Genomic DNA, 22,699 nt, shown 5'->3' with positions numbered 1-22,699 from the left:
CTTCGTGACTCATGAGTTTCTATATCAGTATGTCCAAACTCTTAGAGCAGGTTTATCCCATACTGGCTTCCTCACTCTTTAAAAGACCGGAATTTTATACTTCCTTGGAATGAATTCTGGAAATTGCATTATGATGGAGAAAGAGAATCCCAACTTTTAGTAACCCTACCCTGGTGTAGAGTATGAGGCTGGCAGCTTGTTTTTCTGGTTTGATCTCTCATAGCTTTATCTATATCCCCCTGTAGTTTGAGTTATGTGCCAAGTGAATTTAATTTGAGGATCTTCAAAGGCTACTTATAAGATACATCAGAACTCACACCTGGACTGGCTTCCTCTATATGGCTGCTAAGGAGGTGGCCCACGGGCCCACAGGGAGCAGGGCCCGGCCTGTGTTTCTCAGCTAAACTCTGCTTTCTCAGATAGTTTATTTGTTTTCTAGCTGGCTTTAATTTCTTTCTTTCTTTCTTTTTTTTTTTCTTGTGTGCTAGGTTTGAAAAATACAGAGCTTTCCTTTTTTTTCCTATGTAGTTTATTTCTGGCTGCACTGGGTCCTCATTGCTGTATGCTGGCTCTCTCTAGTTGCGGAGAGTGGGGGCCCCTCTCTAGTTGTGCGTGGGCTGCTCACTCCTGTGGCTTCCCCTGTTGCAGAGCACAGGCTCTAGGGCACGCGGGCTCCGTAGTTGTGCACGGGTTCAGATGCCTCATGGCGTGTGGGATCTTCCCGGACCAGGGATCAAACCCATGTCCCTTGCATTGGCAGGCAGATTCTTAACCACTGGGCCACCAGGAAGTCCAGGGCTTTTCTTACTGTTCAGCTGTTCTTCATAATAGAAGATAACTGAACATCTTGGTTTTAGTTACAGTTTGTTTACTCTCTTGAGTGCCACGTGTGTGCTGGGCTGTGGGAGCATGGGGGTGGTAAAGACGTGTAGCCTGCCCTTGGGAATTGACAGCCGACCCCTGTGGGGAAGCCAGCAGGCCCAAAGTATCAAAAACAGTAACATCATCTAAAATAATTGTTGTTATTGTAGTTTAATCACATTTATTAATAGTAAATGTTGTCACAAACATATGTGATTTATCTTTCTTTCCTTTTTTAAGGCCTAATAAGGTCATTAGCATCTCTTCCTGTCCTCCTTTTTTGCTGGAGCCGCTTTCCTCTTGTGTGTGAGCTCTGCCCTCCACTCCAAGGGCTGGCTTCCCTTCCAGTCTGCTCTGACAAGCCGTAACAAAGGAGACTCCTGCCGCTTGTTAGCGTCCATCTCAACCCTTGCTTTTCTTACTTGCATGAATGGCAGTGCGCGCATGCTTACTTTATTTATTCGTCCATTCACTCATCTTCTTATCGTTTCCCCTCATAAGACGCGAGCTTCCAGGCCCCGCTGTCCGCTCCCCCACCGTGTCCCAGCCCGCAGCACACGGCGCTCTGGTGACCCGTCTGGTCTGACGCTGTGTTGACCAGGCGGCTGGGCCCCTTCTCCACACCCCGGACCCCATGGCCCTTCCTGCTCTCAGGCCCTCTCTTCACACTGCCTGCCTCTGTTTATCATTTATCAAAGTGTATTTCTTGCTTTCTTAGGTTTTCTTCTAACCAAACAGATTGGTTCTTTAGGCACGAACTTTCCTTGAACGGATAAAAAAAGAGTCACGTCCACGCCTCGGTGGTGACCCTCCATCTCCAAGGCTCCATTTTCAGGCCTCTCCCTTGAGCTCCACAACCGTCCTCACTCCTGCCTTCTGCTTATTGCTGCCTTGATCATCGCAAAGATGATCTTTCTGTGTCTCGGTTTCCTTGTCTTTAAATGGGGACAGTAAAAGTTAGTATTTATAGGGCGGTGCTGGGAGGGATTGGGGGCAGGAGGAGAAGGGGATGACAGAGGATGAGATGGTTGGATGGCATCACTGACTCGATGGACATGAGTTTGAGTAAACTCCGGGAGTTGGTGACGGGTGCAGGCCTGGCGTGCTGTGATTCATGGGGTTTCGAAGAGTTGGACACAACTGAGCAACTGAACTGCACTGAACTGTGGGAATAAGATGTGGAGAAGGAAGACTTAGCTATTAGTCCTCCCTCCACTTGCCCTGCTGCCCCACCCCTGTGTCTTTCCCTACAGTTCCCTCCGTATCTTTCTGTATGATTCCCGCCCTGCCTGAAGACCTGGGAAGGAAACAGTGTCACTTGTTTTCTTGAAGCAGGTTCTGACTGTGCTTTGGTGACACACTGCTGTGTGCAGATTGGTTGTCAATAGGATTGATGTACTATATAGTTCGTAAATAATTCACCTTTTTTAAATAATACGTTAGAGCGGGTTTAAGGCTATCCCTTTAAGCACATCACTCTTGCTCTGGTGTATTGCTGGGTGGAGTGGGAAGGGCTTACAGCTGGGAGTGTCCTTACAGCTAGTCCCCCAGGAATGTCACATAACCACTAGCTCATTTTACCTGTGCTTCCTGTCCAGTGCATGCTATTATTACATGTCATGAATACTTGAGAGGTTACACATCGTTGGAACTCTTCACCTCCTCACAGAATTAATTGTGGCTTAATTCTTAACATGAGTCTGGTCTATAGTTCTAGAATATGGCCTCTCACCAGCCGGCTGATTTTGTGTCCTTCTCTGCCACCAGATTCTGCGCAGTGTTTGGTTAAGCAGAGCACTTTTCATTCCTTTCCACCTCTCCAAGGTATTGCCTGACTCTTTATGGAAGAACAAATGTTGACTCTAGCCTGTCTGAACAGTTTACAACTCCAAGGGTGTTACGGAATAGGATATTATGGTATCAACTAAGGTTTGTCCAGCTCTTTGTAGGTGTAAGCCACTCACATTTTGTTTTATTAATTCATTTATTACTTGGCACAACTCTGTGAAAACTAGAATGAAGAATCTTTTGTTGTTCCTATTTTAAAGATGAGAAAACGGAAGCTCGGAAACGTGTTGGGGGATCTAGCTCGAGTTTTTGCTGCTAGTAGGTGTTGATATGAGGCTGTCGCTTCTTTCATTTATTCATTTAGCAGACAGTGCCTGTGTGTCAGGGGCAGTGAAAGCTGTGGTAATACAGAATTTAACTTCTGACTCCAGATTCTGTGCTCACTCTTCTGTGTTATGTGTGTGTGTGTGCTCAGTTGTGTCCGACTCTTTACCACCCTGTGGACTATAGCCCACCAGGCTCCTCTGTCCATGGGATTCTCCAGGCAAGAAGACTGGAGTGGGTTACCATGCCTTTCTCCAGGGAATCTTGCTGACCCAGGGGTCAAACTTGAGTCTCCTGAATTGGCAGGTGGATCCTTTATCACTGAGCCACCTGGGAAGCCCCTTTTGTTATGGATTATAGTGTTTTAGCCCAAGACTTAGCTCATAGTGACTTTATCTCTGTGGTGCTAAGGGGAACCTGCTGCACGTGCTCTGTGTACTTACCTCACCAGTCTCCCATTCAGGCTCACCCATGCCCCTTCTCCTTTTACTTATGAGAATTATTTTCTCTGCCCTCCTGCTTTCAGAATTATCAGAAAAGTTTAAACGATCTCAATAAAGTTCTCCTACTAGACCCAAGTATTGTTGAGGCAAAAATGGAACTGGAAGAGGTAACCAGAATCCTTAATATTAAGGACAATACAGCATTATTCAACAAAGAAAAGGAGAGAAGGAAAATTGAGATTCAAGAGGTACGTGTATTTGATTATCTCTGAAAGTACTCCTTTGGAGATCCTATACTCATATGGGATGCTGAGGTCATATTCCTATGAATCTTTAAAATTCTGTGTTTTTATCCTGGTAACCAGTGAAGACATTTTAACAGATTATAATGACAAAATTTTTCTTTTGTTGTGTTAATTGGCCATTGCATTTCCCACCTTGGATCCAAGAACCTGGTGGGTGTCTGCAGTCTTTCTTTCTATGCTCCCCTCCCTCCACACCACCTGGCCTGTGGTTTTATTGTTTCCATTCCTGGTTGCCCTGTGAGCCTGTTAACACTGAGCTTTGCTTCCTGGTTGACCTGAAGAACCCTAGAGGACTGATTCAGATTCAGCGTCCTGCACACCACACCCCAGAGAGATTCCTGAACACTTCAGACCTTTCTTAGTATTTGTAAACAAGGCCAGCCTCATCAGGGGTCCTGGACCACCCTAGAACCACACCTGCCTTTGTGATTTCAGATAACCCAGTGCCTTGTGTTGTAGCCTTTAGTGAAGAATGTCAGCTCGTGGATCCCTATGTATTCATGAATGCTCGTATCAACCTACCTATCATCTTACATGTCCACTAAGAGTAGGAGGCTAATATGTGAAAGAAGCTAGGGAGTTTTTTCACCACTAAGGAGGGAAGAAGAAAACTGTTTTTAAGAAAAATGTAAGTTCACTTCCATATCAAATATAGGAAATAAGTAAATATAAAATCTGTCATGAAGAAGAGGTAATAAGTTGTCATAGGTCTTCTTTTACACGGCAGCTTTTACTTGTGGAAAATTATAAAAATTTCATGGTTATATTCTCAATGTCAAAAGAATTTTTAAACCTTAAAAAAAGAATACTTTTATGAATGGATATTTAGACTTTAAAACTTCTCTTCCTAAAAAATAAGTAGATTTTATGATTTATTACAAGTTATATATTTTTCACTTAGAACTTAACTAAAATCCAGTCCATTGTGTTTTTTCAGTTCCTTCCTGTTTTAATGAAAGTAACTTGGGGGTGTGTGCAGGGCCTGGTGTTTGGGTCACGGTGTAATTTTTCTCCTCATGCAGGTGAGCGAAGGCCATCGGGAAGAGTCTGAGAGGACCTTGAAGGAAGCCCCCACGGACTGCCTTGCTTCTGAGAAGGGGGACACCAGCAACGGGCCACAGGAACTCTATGAGAAACTGCTGATCTCCAAGCCTAACAATGCCTACGAATTTGGTCAGGTTATAAACGCCATCAGTATGAGGAAAGATCAAGGAGCCTGTGCACACCTGCTAGCCATCACTGAACCAAAAGATTTGCCAGTGTTGTTGAGTAACAAACTTGAAGGGGACACGTTCCTCCTCCTCCTCCAGTCTCTGAAAAGTCATCTTATTGATAAAGATCCCTCCTTGGTGTATCAGCATCTTTTATACCTGAGCAAAGCAGAAAGGTTTAAGGTAAGTGGCAAAAATATCTCATTTGTGGAGATAGGTTCTTTTAGGGTTTTTATAACTTTAAAATGTTCATTTATAAGCTGATATACTTTTTTCCCTATTGCAGATGATGTTGACACTAATTAGCAAAGATCAAAAGGAGCAGATTAAGCGGCTCTTCGATGACCTCTCAGATGCACCAAACAAACATTTTACTTTAGAAGATGTACAGGCCCTCAAAAGGCACTATGATCTTTAAATCAAGACAATGGTTAGATTTTTTCCATGTATGAATGTGTTCCGGTAATGCCAGTGAGATGGTATTGTAATAGAGTTGCATGGATAAAACCTGGCTTAAAAAAGATCCTTTGGTCTGGACTATAAAATATTTTACTTATTTTTATACACAGAACACATATATTCTACAGTCTGCTTTTTATTAGTTGTAAATATTTTCTTATGTACCAGAGCTAACATCTTTATATTTAAAAATAAGTATATTCGGAACTTGTTAAGATGCATTTTAACTTATACATTTTCTCTTAATGACTTGTTAAAATTTTGAGTTAAATTCTACTTCTTTGGGCTATGAAGCAGTCCTCTCAAGTTTGGTAGAAATGTCATTTCTTTATAGTTCATTTTTAAAAGTGAAAATCATTAACACTGATTATTACATCACCTTTATTTCCTGCTAAGATATATATAAATCCCATTTTATATTACTTGTGGATGACAGGCCTCTAAGATGAAACACAACATTTAAGTCTATAATAGGAAATGATTATTAAATAAACTGTGGTTATTTAGAGCTATAAGAGGAATGTATTTTTTCTAATATGGAAGTATTGCCTACTAATTAAGAACAGAAATTGCCAAAAATTCTATTACCAGATTTTTGAAGGCTGGTTTCCCTTATGTGTTATTTATATAAGCAATAACAGAACAACCACTGTATAAAAGCAACCAAGCCTGCATTTCTATTTGAATTGTCACTCGCACATTTCCCCCAAACATTTTAAATTACTTCTCCCTCTTTTGTTCCCTCCTCCTTTAAGCATGATCATATTTATTCCCTTAGTGCAAAAGGGAAAATGAAGAACTCTTTATATTGAGAGCTTGCTTGTCACTTGGGTCAAAGTAAAGGTATTTCTTATAATAAAACATTCAGGTCTCTATCAGTGTGCTCTCATTTATTCCTGTAGTCTTTGGTCAGTTCTTTTTTTTTTTTCTGGAGCATTTTCTTGTTCTTCAGAAGAGCAGATGAAAGAAGACCATCACATTCATTATTACCATGCCCATTATTATTTTATCTAATATTTAACAATTAAAGAATATTTAAAGTGTAGTGGGGAAATGGTTTCACACTGTGCCAGTTTTCCTTGAAATATTTATTTATTTGCGGCGTGCTGGGTCTTCACTGCTGGGCGGGCTTTTCTCTAGTTGCGGTGCACAGGCTTCACCTTGAGGTGGCTTCTCTTGTTGTGGAGCAGGGGCTCTAGGGCATGTGGGCTTCAGTAGTTGTGGCTCCCAGACTCTAGAACACCGGCTCAGTACTTGTGGCGCACGGGCTTGGTTGCTCCTTGGCCTGTGGGATCTTCCCAGACCCAGGATCCAGTCCATGTCTCATGCGTCAGGCAGGCAGATTCTTTACCACTGAGCCACCAGGAAAGCGCCGCCCCCTCCCCCTCAATTTTTCTTTTAAACGATTCTTTCCTAAGTTCATAAATGAAAATCTACTGTGACGGGTATTTAACTCTATAGTCTTCAAGTAAAAAAAAAAGTTTTCTCCTTTTGAATGATAGTTTTTTTGTATAAGCAAATGAGGGAGTGTGTTAGTAACTAGTAGTCAATAGTAGAAACATTTTAGGAAACAGTTACATACCAAGTACTGGCTGCAGGGGACAGCCTCCCCCGTGGAGGAGTGGCAAGCAGTGGCTGCTCCAACTGTTGGGGTCACACCTGGAGACACTTGTTTCTCCACAGTGGCACCAGCAGTCCGGAGGTGGGACTTCCATGACGGAAGAAAGGGAAGAGGAGGTGAAGGAAGCAGGTAAGAATATCAAGGGCATGAAAGGAGCACGGTTCCTGCAGACTGCTTCAGGACTTCAGCAGGAAGTCTGCCCATCAGTCTCTGGGGGTGCCCCACTCAGGGATCTCTCCACTGGGTCTGTGGGCATCCCCAACACCCCAAGTGCTAAACCCACACCCCCTCCCATTCTGTGGCATGCCCCTGAGTGTGGCGGCAGTGAGAGCAAGCCCCGTAGTTGGAGTATTCGCAGAAGAGTGGACCAAGGTGTGCAGGTAAGAGAGAAATTGCAGTTGGAGCTATATATAACACTACCTTCTAGAAAACAAAAGAGAGATTTCCAGCAACCACTCCGGTGAGCTCTAGGAAGAAGAAGAAACATCAGAGTTCCTCCACAAGGCTGAACAAGAAGAGTGGAAGAGGTCCACCCATTCAGAAATCAAGGATACCCCTCATATAGCAACACCAGTGATCAGTACCGTCTAAAGGCAACCAATAAAGACTTAAGGAGAGGTATGCTACTTCAAATAAAGAAACAGTGACACAAAGATACAAGGAACATGAAAAATCAAGAAAATATATCACCCCCAATAATTCTGCAACAACTGAGCTCAAAGCCACAAAATACTCTGATGTAGCTGATAAAAATTTCAAAATAGCTGTTTTGAAGAAAGTTAACTACAGGAAAACTCAAAGATAGCTTAATGATAATAGGAATGAAAATACATGAACAAAATTAACTCTTTGCCAAAAAAATCACAAAAAGAATTAAACTCTGGAGCTGAAAATTTCAATGCATGAGATGAAGAATGCACTAGAGAGCGTCTGCAGTAGTGCATTTCTTCCAACAGTAAATGACTTAGGGGATGAGAATTTTTAAATAAATCACAAGTTAAAAGGCAAAGCATGTATGATCTATGGGATTTGAGAGGAGATATATGCTAGGAGAATTGGGAATCCGGAGGGAGAAGGGGACAGAACGTTTACTTAAATATTAGCTGAAAACTTCCCAAACCTGGGGAGACTTGAACACCCAAATTCACAAAACTAATAGATCACCCTATTATCTAAATGTGAAAATGCCTTCTTCAAGACACACTGTAATGAAATTACCAAAAATCGAAGCATCTTAAAGACAGCCAAGGAGTTAAAAAAGTGTAACCTACAATGGAGAAGGAAATGGCAACCCACTAAAGTATTCTAGCCTGGAAAATCCCATGGACAGAGGAGCCTGGCAGGCTGCAGTCCATTGGGTCACAAAGAGTCGAACTTGACTGAGCGATGGAGTATGAGTATAACCTACAAAGTTACATCCATTAGACTATCAATAGGTTTCTCACCAAAACCTCTCAGTCTAGGAGACAGCAGAATTACATATTCAAAGTGTTGAAGGGTAAAAAAATGCCAACCAAGAATACTCCATCTAGCCAAGTTATTAAGATATGAAGGAAAAATACCTTAAACAAAAGCTGAGGGAGTTTATCACCATTAGACCTGCCTTGCAAGAAGTGTTAAAAGGAGTTCTTCAAGCTGAAATGAAAAGAGGCTCATCAGTGACATGAAAACACCTTTATACCTGTAAAGGTGAAAAATATGTACTCAAATTTAGAAAATTCTAATAGGATGCTGTATTAGCCACTTAAACTATAGATAATTGTTAAAGGAAAAGAGCATTAAAAACTATATTATAATTTGTTAAATATACAACATAAAATAATTGTGACATCAAAAATATAAAAGGAAGGGGAGTGAGGGTAGAAATCTCATGGGCAAATGAAGATGCTATCAGTGTAAAATGGACTGTCATCTATGAGCTGTTTTAGGTAAGCCTTGTGGTAATCAACAAAGCAAAAATCTACAGAGTAGATTCATGAAAGATTTTAAAGAAGGAAAATAGCATACCATCATGGAAAACCACTTTACAAAGATAAAAATGAATGAAAAAGAAACAGGAAAAAAAACCAGAAACAGAGGGAAAAGAAACAACGGAAGTAGAAACCACCAGAAAACAGTAAGATATTAAGTCCTTACATATGGGTTCATCAATTAAAAAAAGTGGCCGGATTGATTAAAAAACAAGATGCGCCGCCCCCCCCCCCCCCCCCCCAAAATAAGACCCAACTATATGCTTCCTTCCAGAGATTCACTTCAGCTTTAAAGACACATAGACCCAAAATGAAGGGATGGAAGAAGATATTCCAATACAGGTGGAAACCACAAAAAGCGGGATAGCATACTTATATCAGATAAAATAGACCTTAAGCCAAAAACAATAAGAAGTGAAGAAAGTCATTATGTAATAATAAAAGGGGTCAATAAGCAGGAAGATATAAAGATGGGGATAGGCACACAACATCTAAATATATGACTAAATGGGATTTATCCCTGGGCTACATGGTTCAACATATGCAAGTTAATAAAAAAAAAAATCACACAATCATTTCAATAGGTACAGAAAAAAGCATATAACAAAATGCAACATCCTTTCATGATAAAAACTTGCAACAGATTAAATATGGAAGAAACATACCTCAACATAATAAAAGCCATATGCAACAAGCCCACAGCAAGCATACTCAAGGGTGAAAAATTGAAAGTTTTCCTCTAAGATCAGGAACAAGACAATTGTTCTTATTCAATACTGGTACTGGGAGTCCTCACTAGAGCAATTAGGCAAGACGATGAAAGAAAATGCATCCAAATTGGAAGAAAGGAGTGAAATGTTCATTATTTGTAGACAGATAATTGATTTTCTATCCAGTTGGCCCTCCCTATCCACAGATTTACATCTGGGTTGACTGGATCTACAGATTCAGAATCCATGAGAGGGCCAACTGTATTACACCATTTTTTAAATAAGGGACTTATGCATCCATGAATTTTGGTATTGGTGGGGGTTCCAGAAATCAGTCCCCCACAGATACCAAGGGATGACAGTTTAGAAAATCCCAAAGCCTCAACCAATAAAATAGTTGGAACTAATAAACAAATTTAAGTTGCAGGATACAAAATCATCTTATAGATACCAGTTGCATTTTTATACACTAATAATGAAACACCTGAAAAATAAAACTATCCCACTCACAATGGGCTTCCCAGCTGGTGCTAGTAGTGAAGAATCTGCCTGCTAATACAGGAGACAAGAGAGATGTGGGTTTGATCCCTGGGTGGGGAAGATCCCCTAGAGGAAGGCATGGTAACCCACTCCAATATTCTTGCCTGGAGAATGCCATGGACAGAGGAGCCTGGTGGGCTATGGTTCATAGGGTCATAAAGAGTCAGACACGACTGAGCACATACCAGCACAATAGCATCAAAAGCAAAATACCAGAAATAAATTTAATGAAAGATCTATACAACTAAAACTACAAGATTTTGTTGAAAGAAATCAAAGGTGACACAAACAAATGGGAAGATATCCCCACACTCATGAATTGGAATAATTAATATCGTTAAAATTAATTTTAATAATTAAACAATTAATTAAAATTAAACAATTAACAAAGGTCCCAAAGCCATCTTTGTGGGATTCAGTGCAATCATTATCAAAATTCAAATGGCATTTTTCACAGAAATAGAAAAAAATCCCCCAAATTTGTCTAGAACCACAAAAGGCCCCCAACAATCAAGACAATTACAAGAGAAAGAGAAATTACAAAGAGAAAGCTGGAGGCATCACACTTTCTGATTTCAAACTATACCATAAACCATAGTAATTAAAACAGCATGGTACTGGCATAGAAATAGACACAGAGACCACCAGAATAGAATAGAGACCCCAAAATTAAACCCCTACATATATGCCAACTGATATTAGTCAAGGAAACCAAAAACACCCAATGGGGAAAGGGTAGGCTATTCAGCAAAGGTTATTGGGAGAACTGAACAAACAAATGCAGAAAAAAGAAATTGGACTTCTCTTATTCCACTCAGAAAAATTAACTCAAAATAGATCAAAAACTTATAAGACCTGATAGGCTAAAGTGCTCATCAACTGATGAATGGATAAAGAAGATATGGAATGTATATATACACAAAGGAATATAATTCTATGAGAATGAAGGAAATCCTGCCATTTGTGACATGGATGGACCTTGCTGCTGCTACTGCTGAGTGGCTTCAGTCGTGTCCGACTCTGTGCAACCCCATGGACTGCAGCCCACCAGGCTCCTCCGTGGATGGACCTTAGGGTATTCTAAAATGCTAAGTGACATAAGTCAGAGACATACTGTATGATATCACTTATGTGTGGAATCTTAAAGCTGAATTCATAAAGACAGTGTAGATTGGTGCATATCAGGGGGCTAGGGGTGGGGAATAGAAGAGATGCTGTTTAGGGTACCAAGTAACAACTAGTAGGTAAATAAGTCCTGGGTCGAACACAGCATAGTGATTTTAGATAACAATATTGTATTATAAACATCAAACTTGCTAAAAGACTAAACCTTAATTAGTCCTACCACAAAGAAGAAATGATAATGATGTGATGTGATAAAGCTGTGAATTAGCAGTACAATGGCAATCATATTGTAGTATATAAATGTATCAAGTAACATATTGTATACTTTAAATGTACACTGTTACATGCCAGATATATTTTCAATTAAAAATAATTGCAAAAAAAATAATAATTGCATATATTTATTTTTAGCTTCACTTTTTGGCCAGACACTGTGCCTAGTTTATCACATGTTGTCTAGTTTAATCTTTACAACAACTCTATTATAGACTAAACCATGACACAGAAAATTAAAGACAGAAAATTTAAGTTAAATCCTTGTAAATTAACAAGGACTACCAATGTAGCAAACAGTCTAAGATTCAAACCTGGACAGTCTTTCTTTTGAATTCATATGCACTGTGCTGTGTAATGGAAAGTATCACATATATGACTAGAATAATGAGTATGGTGCCTCGCCTTTACAAGTTACAGCTTAGAGGAGGCAGTGGAATGTAAATTAGCAGCTTTGGTTCCCCAGTTGAGGTATTTAGGGTGGCTACTCAGAGCAAGAGGAATGCCCACTCCTGCCTGTGCACGGGTTAGGGAAGGTTTCAAGGAGTTGCCATGTTGCAGCTCAAGTTTGCCCATTTGGATGAGAATAAACGATGTACCAGGCAGAGGAAAGAGGAGACACAAAGGCATTAAGATGCATGCTGAAGGTGTGTGTTGAATGAAAGGGTGAAATAACTGAGCCTGTTCGGGGAACTGCGTTTCATCTTAGGATCAGTGGAGCATGAGCTTTGTGTGATAAGCCTGAAGGAATACAGCAGGAAGCTGCACTTGAAATGGTAGAAACATCAGAGTTTTAATTATACAAATAGTTCCTTCCCTAGTCAGGCATTACCACTGTTAACCAGTACCTGGTTTTCTTCCCCACTCTGGGCACACACAACAATGTACTTTTCAGCCTCTCTGTGATGGGTTAGAGCCAGGTGACCACTTCTGCCAACAGGGTTAGAGGTAGAAGCAGTCCATCACTTCCGGGCCAGAGTATGCAGTAGCAGGCACTTAGCCCTCCACACACAACCTTCTCCCTCTCTACAGGGGCTGAGAAGGCCTCATGAAGACTTTAGATTCCTCATTTGCAAAAAACAAGGATGGATACCTTCCGACCACTCGGGGCTGTAGGTTTACAAAGTTCTTGTAAAATGCCTGGTGTTACTTCATAAGTTCCTGCTCTTACCTTTCGTGGTGTAATTTCTTGCTTCCCATACATATCATGATCTCATCTATGTTGTTAGAAAAGGATAATACAGCTCTTTTCAAATATTTACAGACCACATTATATTTACTCACTGGATAAGTCACACACATTAAAACTCAGCCAAAAGAGACAGGATAGCCAGAGAAGCAGTCTGGTGCCGTCTGCTGGAAATCGGTCATGTCACAACAGCCAAGAGATTACTCCACAGGTTGAGGTTAACAACCTACTGTAATAGCACATGCCTTTTCTAACCTTTACTGTTTTGAGAGTGAGCCAACGCTGATATATATTCAGAATCTAGCACAGGCTGGTGGGAGCTTAGCAAATGTTGAATGAATGAGCCTAGAGGACACTGCCCTAAAAGGTGCCTGCAGTTCAGTTGAGTTGCTCAGTTGTGTCCAGCTTTTTGCAACCCCATGAACTGCAGCACGCCAGGCCTCCCTGTCCATCACCAACTCCCAGAGTTTACTCCCAGAAACCAGGTGCCCTGGTTTCCAAAATTCAGGTTAGAGAAGCTCCTGTTACTGAGAAGCTTATGATGACACTCTAAATATTCCTCAAACAGTAGTTCTCGGAATATTTGCTTTAGAATCTTAGAGTTCAAGGGGTTGGGAATCTAAATTTTAAAATATTTCTTGTGATTCTCAGGCAAGGTGAAATATTCACCCAGTGTCCTAGAAGCCAAGTGTGTTATAACTAATTAATATGAGATACATAACCATTGTGAGTAAACTAAACTACTTGTGACCCTCAGAATAAAGTATTGTAGGGGATACCTAAAAATGATAGTTCCTGCTTTTAATGAGGTTATGACTAATTTGGAAGAAACGGAAAATAAAACCAAGTTTAAGAGGCTCTAGTAGGAAAAAAAAAAAAGGCATTGATAAAATGTTCAAGTCACTGTCAAAGTTGTTAAATGGGCCAAAGTTAATCAAGAACATTTTTAGTAAGAGGTAAAGTCCAAGCTGTGTTTTCATGTTGACTTGGGTTGATGAGAAGGAAGCGCTCAGTCTGACTGAATTACTTTACTGTAGACGTCCCAGTGGCACAGGACACTGGAAACTCAGCAACTTGACCACTGCAGGGATGCGTCACGGCGTAGTGAGCAGAACCAGACAGGAGATGTACAAACCAAATTGATTTGGTTTGTTATTTTTTTCCATTTCACATGTGAACTAACTATATCTCAATTTTAAAAATTGAGGCGAGGGGGGAAAAAAACACAAACCATCTAATTCAGACACTAACTTACTAAGCTCACCCCTTTAAGCACGTCAAGAATTTACCAGCTAACACCATACACAAAAGTAAACTCAAAATGGATTAAAGATCTAAATGTAAGACCAGAAACTATAAAACTCCTAGAGTAAAACATAGGCAAAACACTCTCTGACATAAATCATAGCAGGATCCTCTAGGACCCACCTCCCAGAGTAATAGAAATAAAACCAAAAATAAATGGGGCCTAATTAAACTTCAAAGCTTTTGCACAACAAAGGAAACTATAAGCAAGGTGAAAAGACAGCCTTCAGAATGGGAGAAAATAATAGCAAACAAAGCAACTGACAAAGAATTAATCTCAAAAATATACAAGCAGCTCATATAGCTCAATTCCAGAAAAATAAACGACCCACTCAAAAAGTGGGCCAAAAAAAAGTGGGTCAAAGAACTAAACAGACATTTCTCCAAAGAAGACATACAGATGGCTAACAAACACATGAAAAGATGCTCAACATCACTCATTATCAGAGAAATGCAAATTAAAACCACAATGAGGTACCATCTCACGCCAGTCAGAATGGCTGCTATCCAAAAGTCTACAAGCAATAAATGCTGGAGTGGGTGTGGAGAAAAGGGAACCCTCTTACACTGTTGGTGGGAATGCAAAGTAGTACAGCCGCTATGGAGAACAGTGTGGAGATTCCTTCAAAAACTGGAAATAGAACTGCCATATGACCCAGCAATCCCACTCCTGGGCATACACACTGAGGAAACCAGAATTGAAAGAGACATGTGCACCCCAATGTTCAATGCAGCACTGTTTACAATAGCCAGGAAATGGAAGCAACCTGGATGTCGATTGGCAGACGAATGGATAAGAAAGTTGTGGTCCATATACACAATGGAATATTACTCAGCTATTAAAAAGAATGCATTTGAATCAGTTCTAATGAGGTGGATGAAACTGGAGCCTATTATACAGAGTGAAGTAAGTCAGAAAGAAAAACAGCAATACAGTATACTAACACATATATATGGAATTTAGAAAGATGGTAACGATGACCCTATATGTGAGACAGCAAAAGAGACACAGATGTACAGAACAGACTTTTGGACTCTGTGGGAGAAGGTGAGGGTGGGATGATTTGAGAGAACAGCATTGAAACATGTATATTATCATATGTGAAATAGATCGCCAGCCCAGGTTGGATGCATGAGACAGGGTACACAGGGCTAGTGCACTGGGATGACCCTGAGGGATGGGATGGGGAGGGAGAGGGGAGGAGAGCTCAGGATGGGGGACACATGTGCACCCATGGCTGATTCATGTCAGTGTATGGCAAAAACCACTACAATATTGTAAAGTAATTAGCCTCCAATTAAAGTAAATTAAAAAAAAAAAAAGAATTTACCAGAAGGACTGAAAGCTAAGGATGAGTGAAAGACTAAATACTTCTGTGCTACAACTGGAAACAATGTAAGGATGTCTGCTGCTGCCGCTAAGTCGCCTCAGTCGTGTCCGACTCTGTGCGACCCCATAGGTGGCAGCCCACCAGGCTCCCCCGTCCCTGGGAGTCTCCAGGCAAGAACACTGGAGTGGGTTGCCATTTCCTTCTCCAGTGCATGACAGTGAAAAGTGAAAGTGAAGTCGCTCAGTCGTGTCCGACTCTAACCTTAACCTTCCCATTTAATGTTGTATTGGAGGTGGAAGCCCGTGAAATAAGGCAAAAAATAAGTTACTAAAGGCTTCCAGATTGGAAAAGAGGAAAGGAAGAAATAAAACTGTCTTTATTTGTAGACATGATTGTTTATGTAAAAAAATCCTGCAGAATCTGCCAAAAGTTATTAGAATTAATAAATGACTTACAAATTTGTAGGATTCAAGATCAATCTACAAAAATCTATTGCGTTTCTATACAAGCAACTTTGGAGATATTGCAAGTTTTGTTCCAGACCACTTCAATAAAGTGAGTATCACAATAAAGTGAGTTGTATGAATTTTGGGGTTTCCCAGTGCATATGAAAGTTGTTGCTGTCCAGCGGCTAAGTCGTGTCTGACTCTTTGTGACCCCATGAACTGTAGCACACCAGGCTCCCCTGTCCTCACTATATCCCTGAGTGTGCTCAAAAGTTACATTTATAATATACTGTAGTCTATTAAGTATGCAGTAGCATTATGTTTAAAAAAGTGTACATATCTTAATTAAAAAATACTTCATCCATATGTAAAATAGATACCCAATGGGAATTTGCTATATGACTGAGGGAACTCAGACTGGGGCTTGGTAATTACCTAGCGGGGTGGTGTGGGGAGGGAGGCGGAGGGAATGTTCCAGTGGAAGGGGACATGTGTATACCTATGGCTGATTCATGTTGATGTCTGGTAGAAATCAATGCAATACTGTAAAGCAATTATCCTTCAATTAAAAATAGATTAAAAAATACTTCATTACTAAAAAAAATGCTAACCATTATCTGCCACAAAATTTCAAAGTTGTAAAAATAATGTATCTTCAAAGCACAATAAAGCAAAGTGCAATAAAACAAAGTATGTCTATATATTATTAATGAATAATTAGAAACTGAGATTTTTTTAAAAGATAACTCTAAAAACTAAAAAGCATTGTTTAAAGAAAAATTTTAAAAACTAAATAAATAGATAAAATGTGTTGTTCATGGATAAGAAGAGTCAATATCATTAAGATACTAATTTCCCCCCAATTGACCTACAGATTCAATGGAATCACAATAAAAATCCTAGGAGGCTTTTTGGTGGAAATCTAGAAATTCAATCATAAAAACAGTATTCAGATCACTAGGAAACAATAGATTATATATTAATAACAGCAATTAGGGCAAATTTTAAAAATTAAATAATCACAAGAAATTAGGACTGTAAGAAAGCTGAGCACCAAAGAATTGATGCTTTTGAACTGTGGTGTTGGAGCAGGCTCTTGAGAGTCCTTCGACTGCAAGGAGATCCAACCAGTCCATCCTAAAGAAAATCAGTCCTGAATATTCTTTGGAAGGACTGATGCTGAAGCTGAAACACCAATACTTTGGCCACCTGATGTGAAGAACTGACACATTGGAAAAGACCCTGATGCTGGGAAAGATAGAAGGTGGGAGGAGAAGGGGACGATAGAGGATGAGATGGTTGGATGGCATCACTGACTCAATGGACATGAGGTTGTTGATGGATAGGGAGGCCTGGCGTGCTGCAGTCCATGGGGTTGCAAAGAGTTGGACACGACCGAGTGACTGAACTGAACTGAACTGAAGAATCATTTAGGAGGAGGGGAAGACTTTATCCATGACTAGAGGTCTGAAATACATACTATCAGACATATTTTAAAATAGAGCTATCATATGGCAAATATATATATATATATATATATGAGTAAAGAGTTTATGGGAAGCCTCTGAGTTATCTTTGAAACTTCTCTGTAACTTTAAAAATATTCTAGATAAAATTTCAGAATAAAAATGCACAGCAAGAAAATTTAAAGTCAATAATCAAATACTAACTTTGGGGAAAAATGTAATAAAAATATAACTTAATAGCTACAATATGTAATATATAGCTATTATGATAACTATAATATATATTTTTATTGCAATAAAGATATCTTTCAAACTGACAATGAGGAAACAACTCAAAAAATAGGCAAAAAATAAATATTAAAGTCAATTTAGATAACTGCAAATTTAATACCACTATTCCCCTCCCCTTTAGTAAAAAGAAGGCCACACAAGAAGATGTACAAATTCATAGTCAGGGATATGAAAAATCAAGCAATAGATACTACTTTATATCAAACATCCTTGCAAAAACCATGAAGCTCCTAATACCTATTGTTGTGAAATACAGCAGAAAGGGGATTCAGGTATTGTTAGTGGAATTGGAAATTGTGACAGCCTTCTGGGGAAGGCAGTCTGATAATCCTATTAAAATTAAAAATACATATACTTTTAACATAGCTACTTGATTTCTATGAATCCATCTGCCATATTCCAAAGTACCAGGAAACAAGGGCTTATGGATGAGGCTGATTCTTGCAGAGAGGAAAACAAAAGAGACACACAGTGAATACCCATGAATATGAAGCCGTCAGAAAGAAGGAGCTGGAGCTTTATCCCTTGACTTGGACTGATTTCTGTAAGATACTGAGAAAATCACAATATTCCATACATATATGCACTGTATGAGATTATATAAATGTGGAGAAAGCTATACTATCACACATAACTTGGCCATTGAAGTGGTGATGTGGGAAGGCAATGTGGAAAGAGGAGCAGAGAAAAGAAAGAGGAAGAAAGAAAAAAGAGAAAGGAAAAAGGGAAAAGAAAATCTGTGCGCATTTTATTTCAACTCTCTCAACAGTGATATGTGCTCAGTTCAGTTCAGTTATTGTGCTCAGTCATGTCCAGTTCTTTGGGACCCCATGGACTGTAGCCCGCCAGGCTTCTCCGCCCATGGAATTTCCAGGCAAGAATGCCGGAGGGGGTTACCATTTCCTTCTTCATCAGATCTCTACAACCCAGGGATTGAACCTGAGGATCTTGCATCTCCAGCACTGGCAGGCAGATTCTTTACCACTAGTGTCACGTGGGAAGCCCAAAAACTCTCAGTAGTACTTGTCTCTAAAACATCAGTTCACACCTTACCTCTAAAGCCACAATGGTCTCTTTATTTAGCTGAATGTATTGCATTTTCCTTAAATGGAAAAACAAAAAGCCCCTGAAAACAAAAATGTCTGGGCTATACTGACCCTGAGAAAGGATTTTCTGGTGGTTGCCATACACCCTAGAATCTTTATGAATTAACCTATTTGGTGGTGGTGGTTCAGTCGCTAAGCCATGTCCAACTCTTTGTGACCTCATGGACCGCAGCACAACAGGCTTCCCCATCTTCCACTATCTTTCAGAGCTTCCTCAAACTCATGCCCATTGAGTCGGTGATGCCATCCAACCATCTCATCCTCTGTCACCCCCTTGTCCTCCTGCCCCCAATCTTTCCCAGCATCAGAATCTTTCGCAATGAGTTGGCTCTTCTAATCAAGTGGCCAAAGTACTGGAGTTTCAGCTTCAGCCATCAGTCCTTACAATGAATGTGTAGGGTTGAATTCTTTTTTTTTTTTTTTGTCAGCTTTTTTTTTTTTTAATTTTTAAAATTTTTTTTATTAGTTGGAGGCTAATTACTTCACAAGGGTTGAATTCTTTTAGCATTGACTGGTTTGATCTCCTTGCAGTCCAAGGGACTCTCAAGAGTGTTCTCCAGCACCACAGTTCAAAAGCATCAATACTTTGACACTTGGCCTTCCTCATGGCCCGGCTCTCACATCCATGACAAGGCTGCTGGAAAAACCATAGCTTTGACTATACAGACCTTTGTTGCCTTGAGAACTCCATGAACCTATTTGGTTAACCTTGTTAAAAGTGACTGCCACTGTCTTGTTTCAAAATTTATTCTAGCAGCCAACTTCATGAAATGAGCCACCATCTCTGAGGCTTCAGTCCACATGCTCATGCCTTTACTGTTGTTCTGTTTTGTTGTAGCAGCCTCAATGCCCTCTTCATAGATGGAGTACTTATTAAGTACACATACGAAAAAGTAAAGACAGGATTCTTGCCCTCGAGAGCCTACAGTTTCTTTCTTTTAAAGGTTTCTTAGTATCCTGAATTCAGAATTTGGAGGTACCTGGTACACATGGGGTTGTGAAATATCTAAGTTTTACCTTCTCCATGCAGGATAAAAGGTAGCAGAAACAGGTGCTCCAATATTATTAGGCAAGAAGCGGGAAGAAAAACAATAAAATCAGGACTATGTTGACACCAGACAACTGCGAATCTCTATGTTCTAGGATTAGTAAACTCTCAAAGAGGAACGAACTTGCCATGCCGTGCTGCTCATATATAAATGAAAAGGAACTGCTTGCTAACCCTAAAACCATGGTACTGAAAAACAATTCAGAAGGTCCAGCCAGGTTTAATAGTAATTTCTACCAAACATTCACAGAAGACATAATTTCAGTCTTACATACTCTGATATTGAAGTTTATCCCAGGAGGTTGGTTTACTACTTGAAGAGTCAAATTCACTATGTTAAAAACATTAAAGGAATAAACCACAATTATATGATAGGTGGTCCTCCCCCCGCAAAATAGCAGCCAGTAACATGTTTCCGAAGGTAAAAACTCTTGGCAACTAAAAGTAAGAATTTAATAAATTTGATAAAGGATATCTATAAATATATTTACAAATGTAACTGAAACATAAATATCATAATGGTTGAAATATTGAAGGGTTTCCCTTTGAGATTAACAAGCTAACAATGTCCTAAAACCACTGCTCTTCAACTTTATACACTTGAAGTCCTAGCCAGTGCAAATGGCCAGAAAGAGAAATATATGATGTAATGATCAAAGAGAAAGATACGAATCCTTGTTCTGCCACTTGCCAGCTATGTAATTCTGGGCAAAGCATTTAATAACTCTGTATCTCAGTTTCCTCATCTGTAAAACGGGGATAATGAGGATCTCCTTCACAGGGTTGTTCCAAAGAGTAAGGAAGAATATTTTAGAAGTACATAGAAACTGTTTGACACTTCAAAGCACTGTAAAAGTGTTTTTCAAATAAAAAAATTCACAGATGAAGATTGTGTATAAAGAAATCTCAAAGACTCTAGAGATAAAAGAAGCAAAATCATTACATAAAAATTAGCTGTGGTTCTATACACTAACAAACAGACTACAAGGAGATCCAACAACTCAATCCTAAAGGAAATCAGTCCTGGATATTCACTGGAAGGACTGATGCTAAAGCTGAAACTCCAGTACTTTGGTCACCTGATGAGAAGAACCGACTCATTGGAAAAGACCCTGATGCTGGGAAAGATTGAGGGCAGGAGAAGGGGACGACAGAGGATGAGATGGTTGGATGGCATCACTGATGTGATGGACATGAGTTTGAGTAGGCTCTGGGAGTCTGTGATGGACAGGGAAGCCTGGCGTGCTGCAGTCCATGGGGTCGCAGAGTTGGACATGACTGAGTGAACTGAACTGAAACAAACAGAAAATGGTATCTAAAAAAATTAAATACCTGGGGATAAGATTTAAGAAAAGATGTGAAAGATCTCTAGAGGGATAATTATAGATTCAATGCAATCCCAAACAAAACTGGTGGAATGCAACATGCTTATTCTAAAATGTTTACATAAATGTAAAAGGAGATCAATCCTGGGTTTTCATTGGAAGGACTGATGTTGAAGCTGAAAGTCCAATACTTTGGCCACCTGATACAAAGAAGTGACTCATTTGAAAAGACCCTGATGCTGGGAAAGATTGAAGGCGGGAGGAGAAGGGGATGACAGAGGATGAGATGGTTGGATGGCATCACCGACTTGATGGACATGTGTTTGAGTAAACTCCGGGAGTTGGTGATGGACAAGGCGGCCTGGCATGCTGCAGTCCATGGGGTCGCAAAGAGTCAGACATGACTGAGCAACTGAACTGAACTGATGTTAACTTTTACTGCCTAAATTGTCCATTAACTCACCTGGGGGAAGATTTCCTTCTAGAATGCTCATTCAATAGGTCTGTCTTCATAGTTTGTCCCTTACTTTTAAAAAAATCTTTGCACAAGTGTCACCTAAGAAGACTTCTTTCCAATTTGCCCTGTATAAAACGGCACACCCAATACTTCCAGTCACTTTTCCCCAACTCCGTGTTTTCATAACATCCATCATCTGACAATATTTTAATGTATGTGTGTATGTTTATTATTTATGCCACTTTCCTGACTATAAGCTTGCTGAAATGAGAGAATCTGGTTATTTGGTATAATGCTATATCTCCAGATATACTTTCTTTGTTGAATAAATGAATAAATTGGCAGAAGTCACAAACATTCTGACTGGCATAGGAAATGTAGTGACTCCATTTGAACTAAATGTATAAACTGCAAACTCCCCTTCACTATTTATCTGCTAAATGATGGCTACTAAAATACTATAACTCTCCCCAGATTTAGAATACTATTTTGGGCTTCCAGAAACAACCAATATGTAAATTATGGCTTTATACTTAAGAGAAATAAATGAAACAAGCCCATTAAAAGAGCCATATAAAATGTACCTCTGAGAATCTTAACTGACTCTAAAATTGGCAAAATGATAGAAGTTTAGGCATTTTGCTCATATTATGTATGAATTAATAGCTCTGATGGTTTTCAACATATATCTTATCCTTTGGTAATCTTTTTTTATTTTTTATTTTCTAATTGAAATATAGTCTACATACAATATCATGTTTCAGGTGTACTGTATAGTGATTTGACATTTACATACACTATAAAATCATCACTATGATGAACCTAGTAAATGATCTCTCTCCATAGTTATTACAACAGTATTGACCATATTCTTTATGATGTATATTACATCTCTAGGGCTTATTTATTTTACGACTAGAAGTTTGTCTCTCTTAATCCTCATCACCTGTTTTGCCCAAACCATCCTTCTTCCTCAAAATCTGGCAACCACCCATTTGCTCTCTGTATCAATGAGTCTGTTTTCTTAGTTTTCACATACAAATGAGATTGTATTTGTCTTTTGACTTATTTCACTTAGCATAATACTCTGTATATCAAGTTGTTG

The 22,699-nt window shown here is 39.6% G+C and overlaps 1 protein-coding gene across 1 annotated transcript in view; it reads left to right on the top strand.

The window, feature by feature from the left end:
* Positions 1–6,266, top strand: part of SPAG1 (sperm associated antigen 1) — an 83,609-nt gene extending 77,343 nt beyond the window's left edge. Inside the window, exons 17-19 of the mRNA XM_061123671.1 lie at positions 3,500–3,664; positions 4,744–5,115; positions 5,219–6,266. Coding sequence (XP_060979654.1) covers positions 3,500–3,664; positions 4,744–5,115; positions 5,219–5,350 — 669 coding nt within the window. The 3' untranslated portion in view covers positions 5,351–6,266. The remainder of the gene's footprint in view (positions 1–3,499; positions 3,665–4,743; positions 5,116–5,218) is intronic.
* The last annotated feature ends 16,433 nt before the right edge of the window (positions 6,267–22,699 follow it).

Source organism: Dama dama, chromosome 21, assembly GCF_033118175.1.
Source record: "Dama dama isolate Ldn47 chromosome 21, ASM3311817v1, whole genome shotgun sequence".
NCBI classification, from domain to species: domain Eukaryota; kingdom Metazoa; phylum Chordata; class Mammalia; order Artiodactyla; family Cervidae; genus Dama; species Dama dama.
Note: the sequence above shows the minus strand (reverse complement) of the source record. Positions and strands in the feature narration are given on the sequence as shown.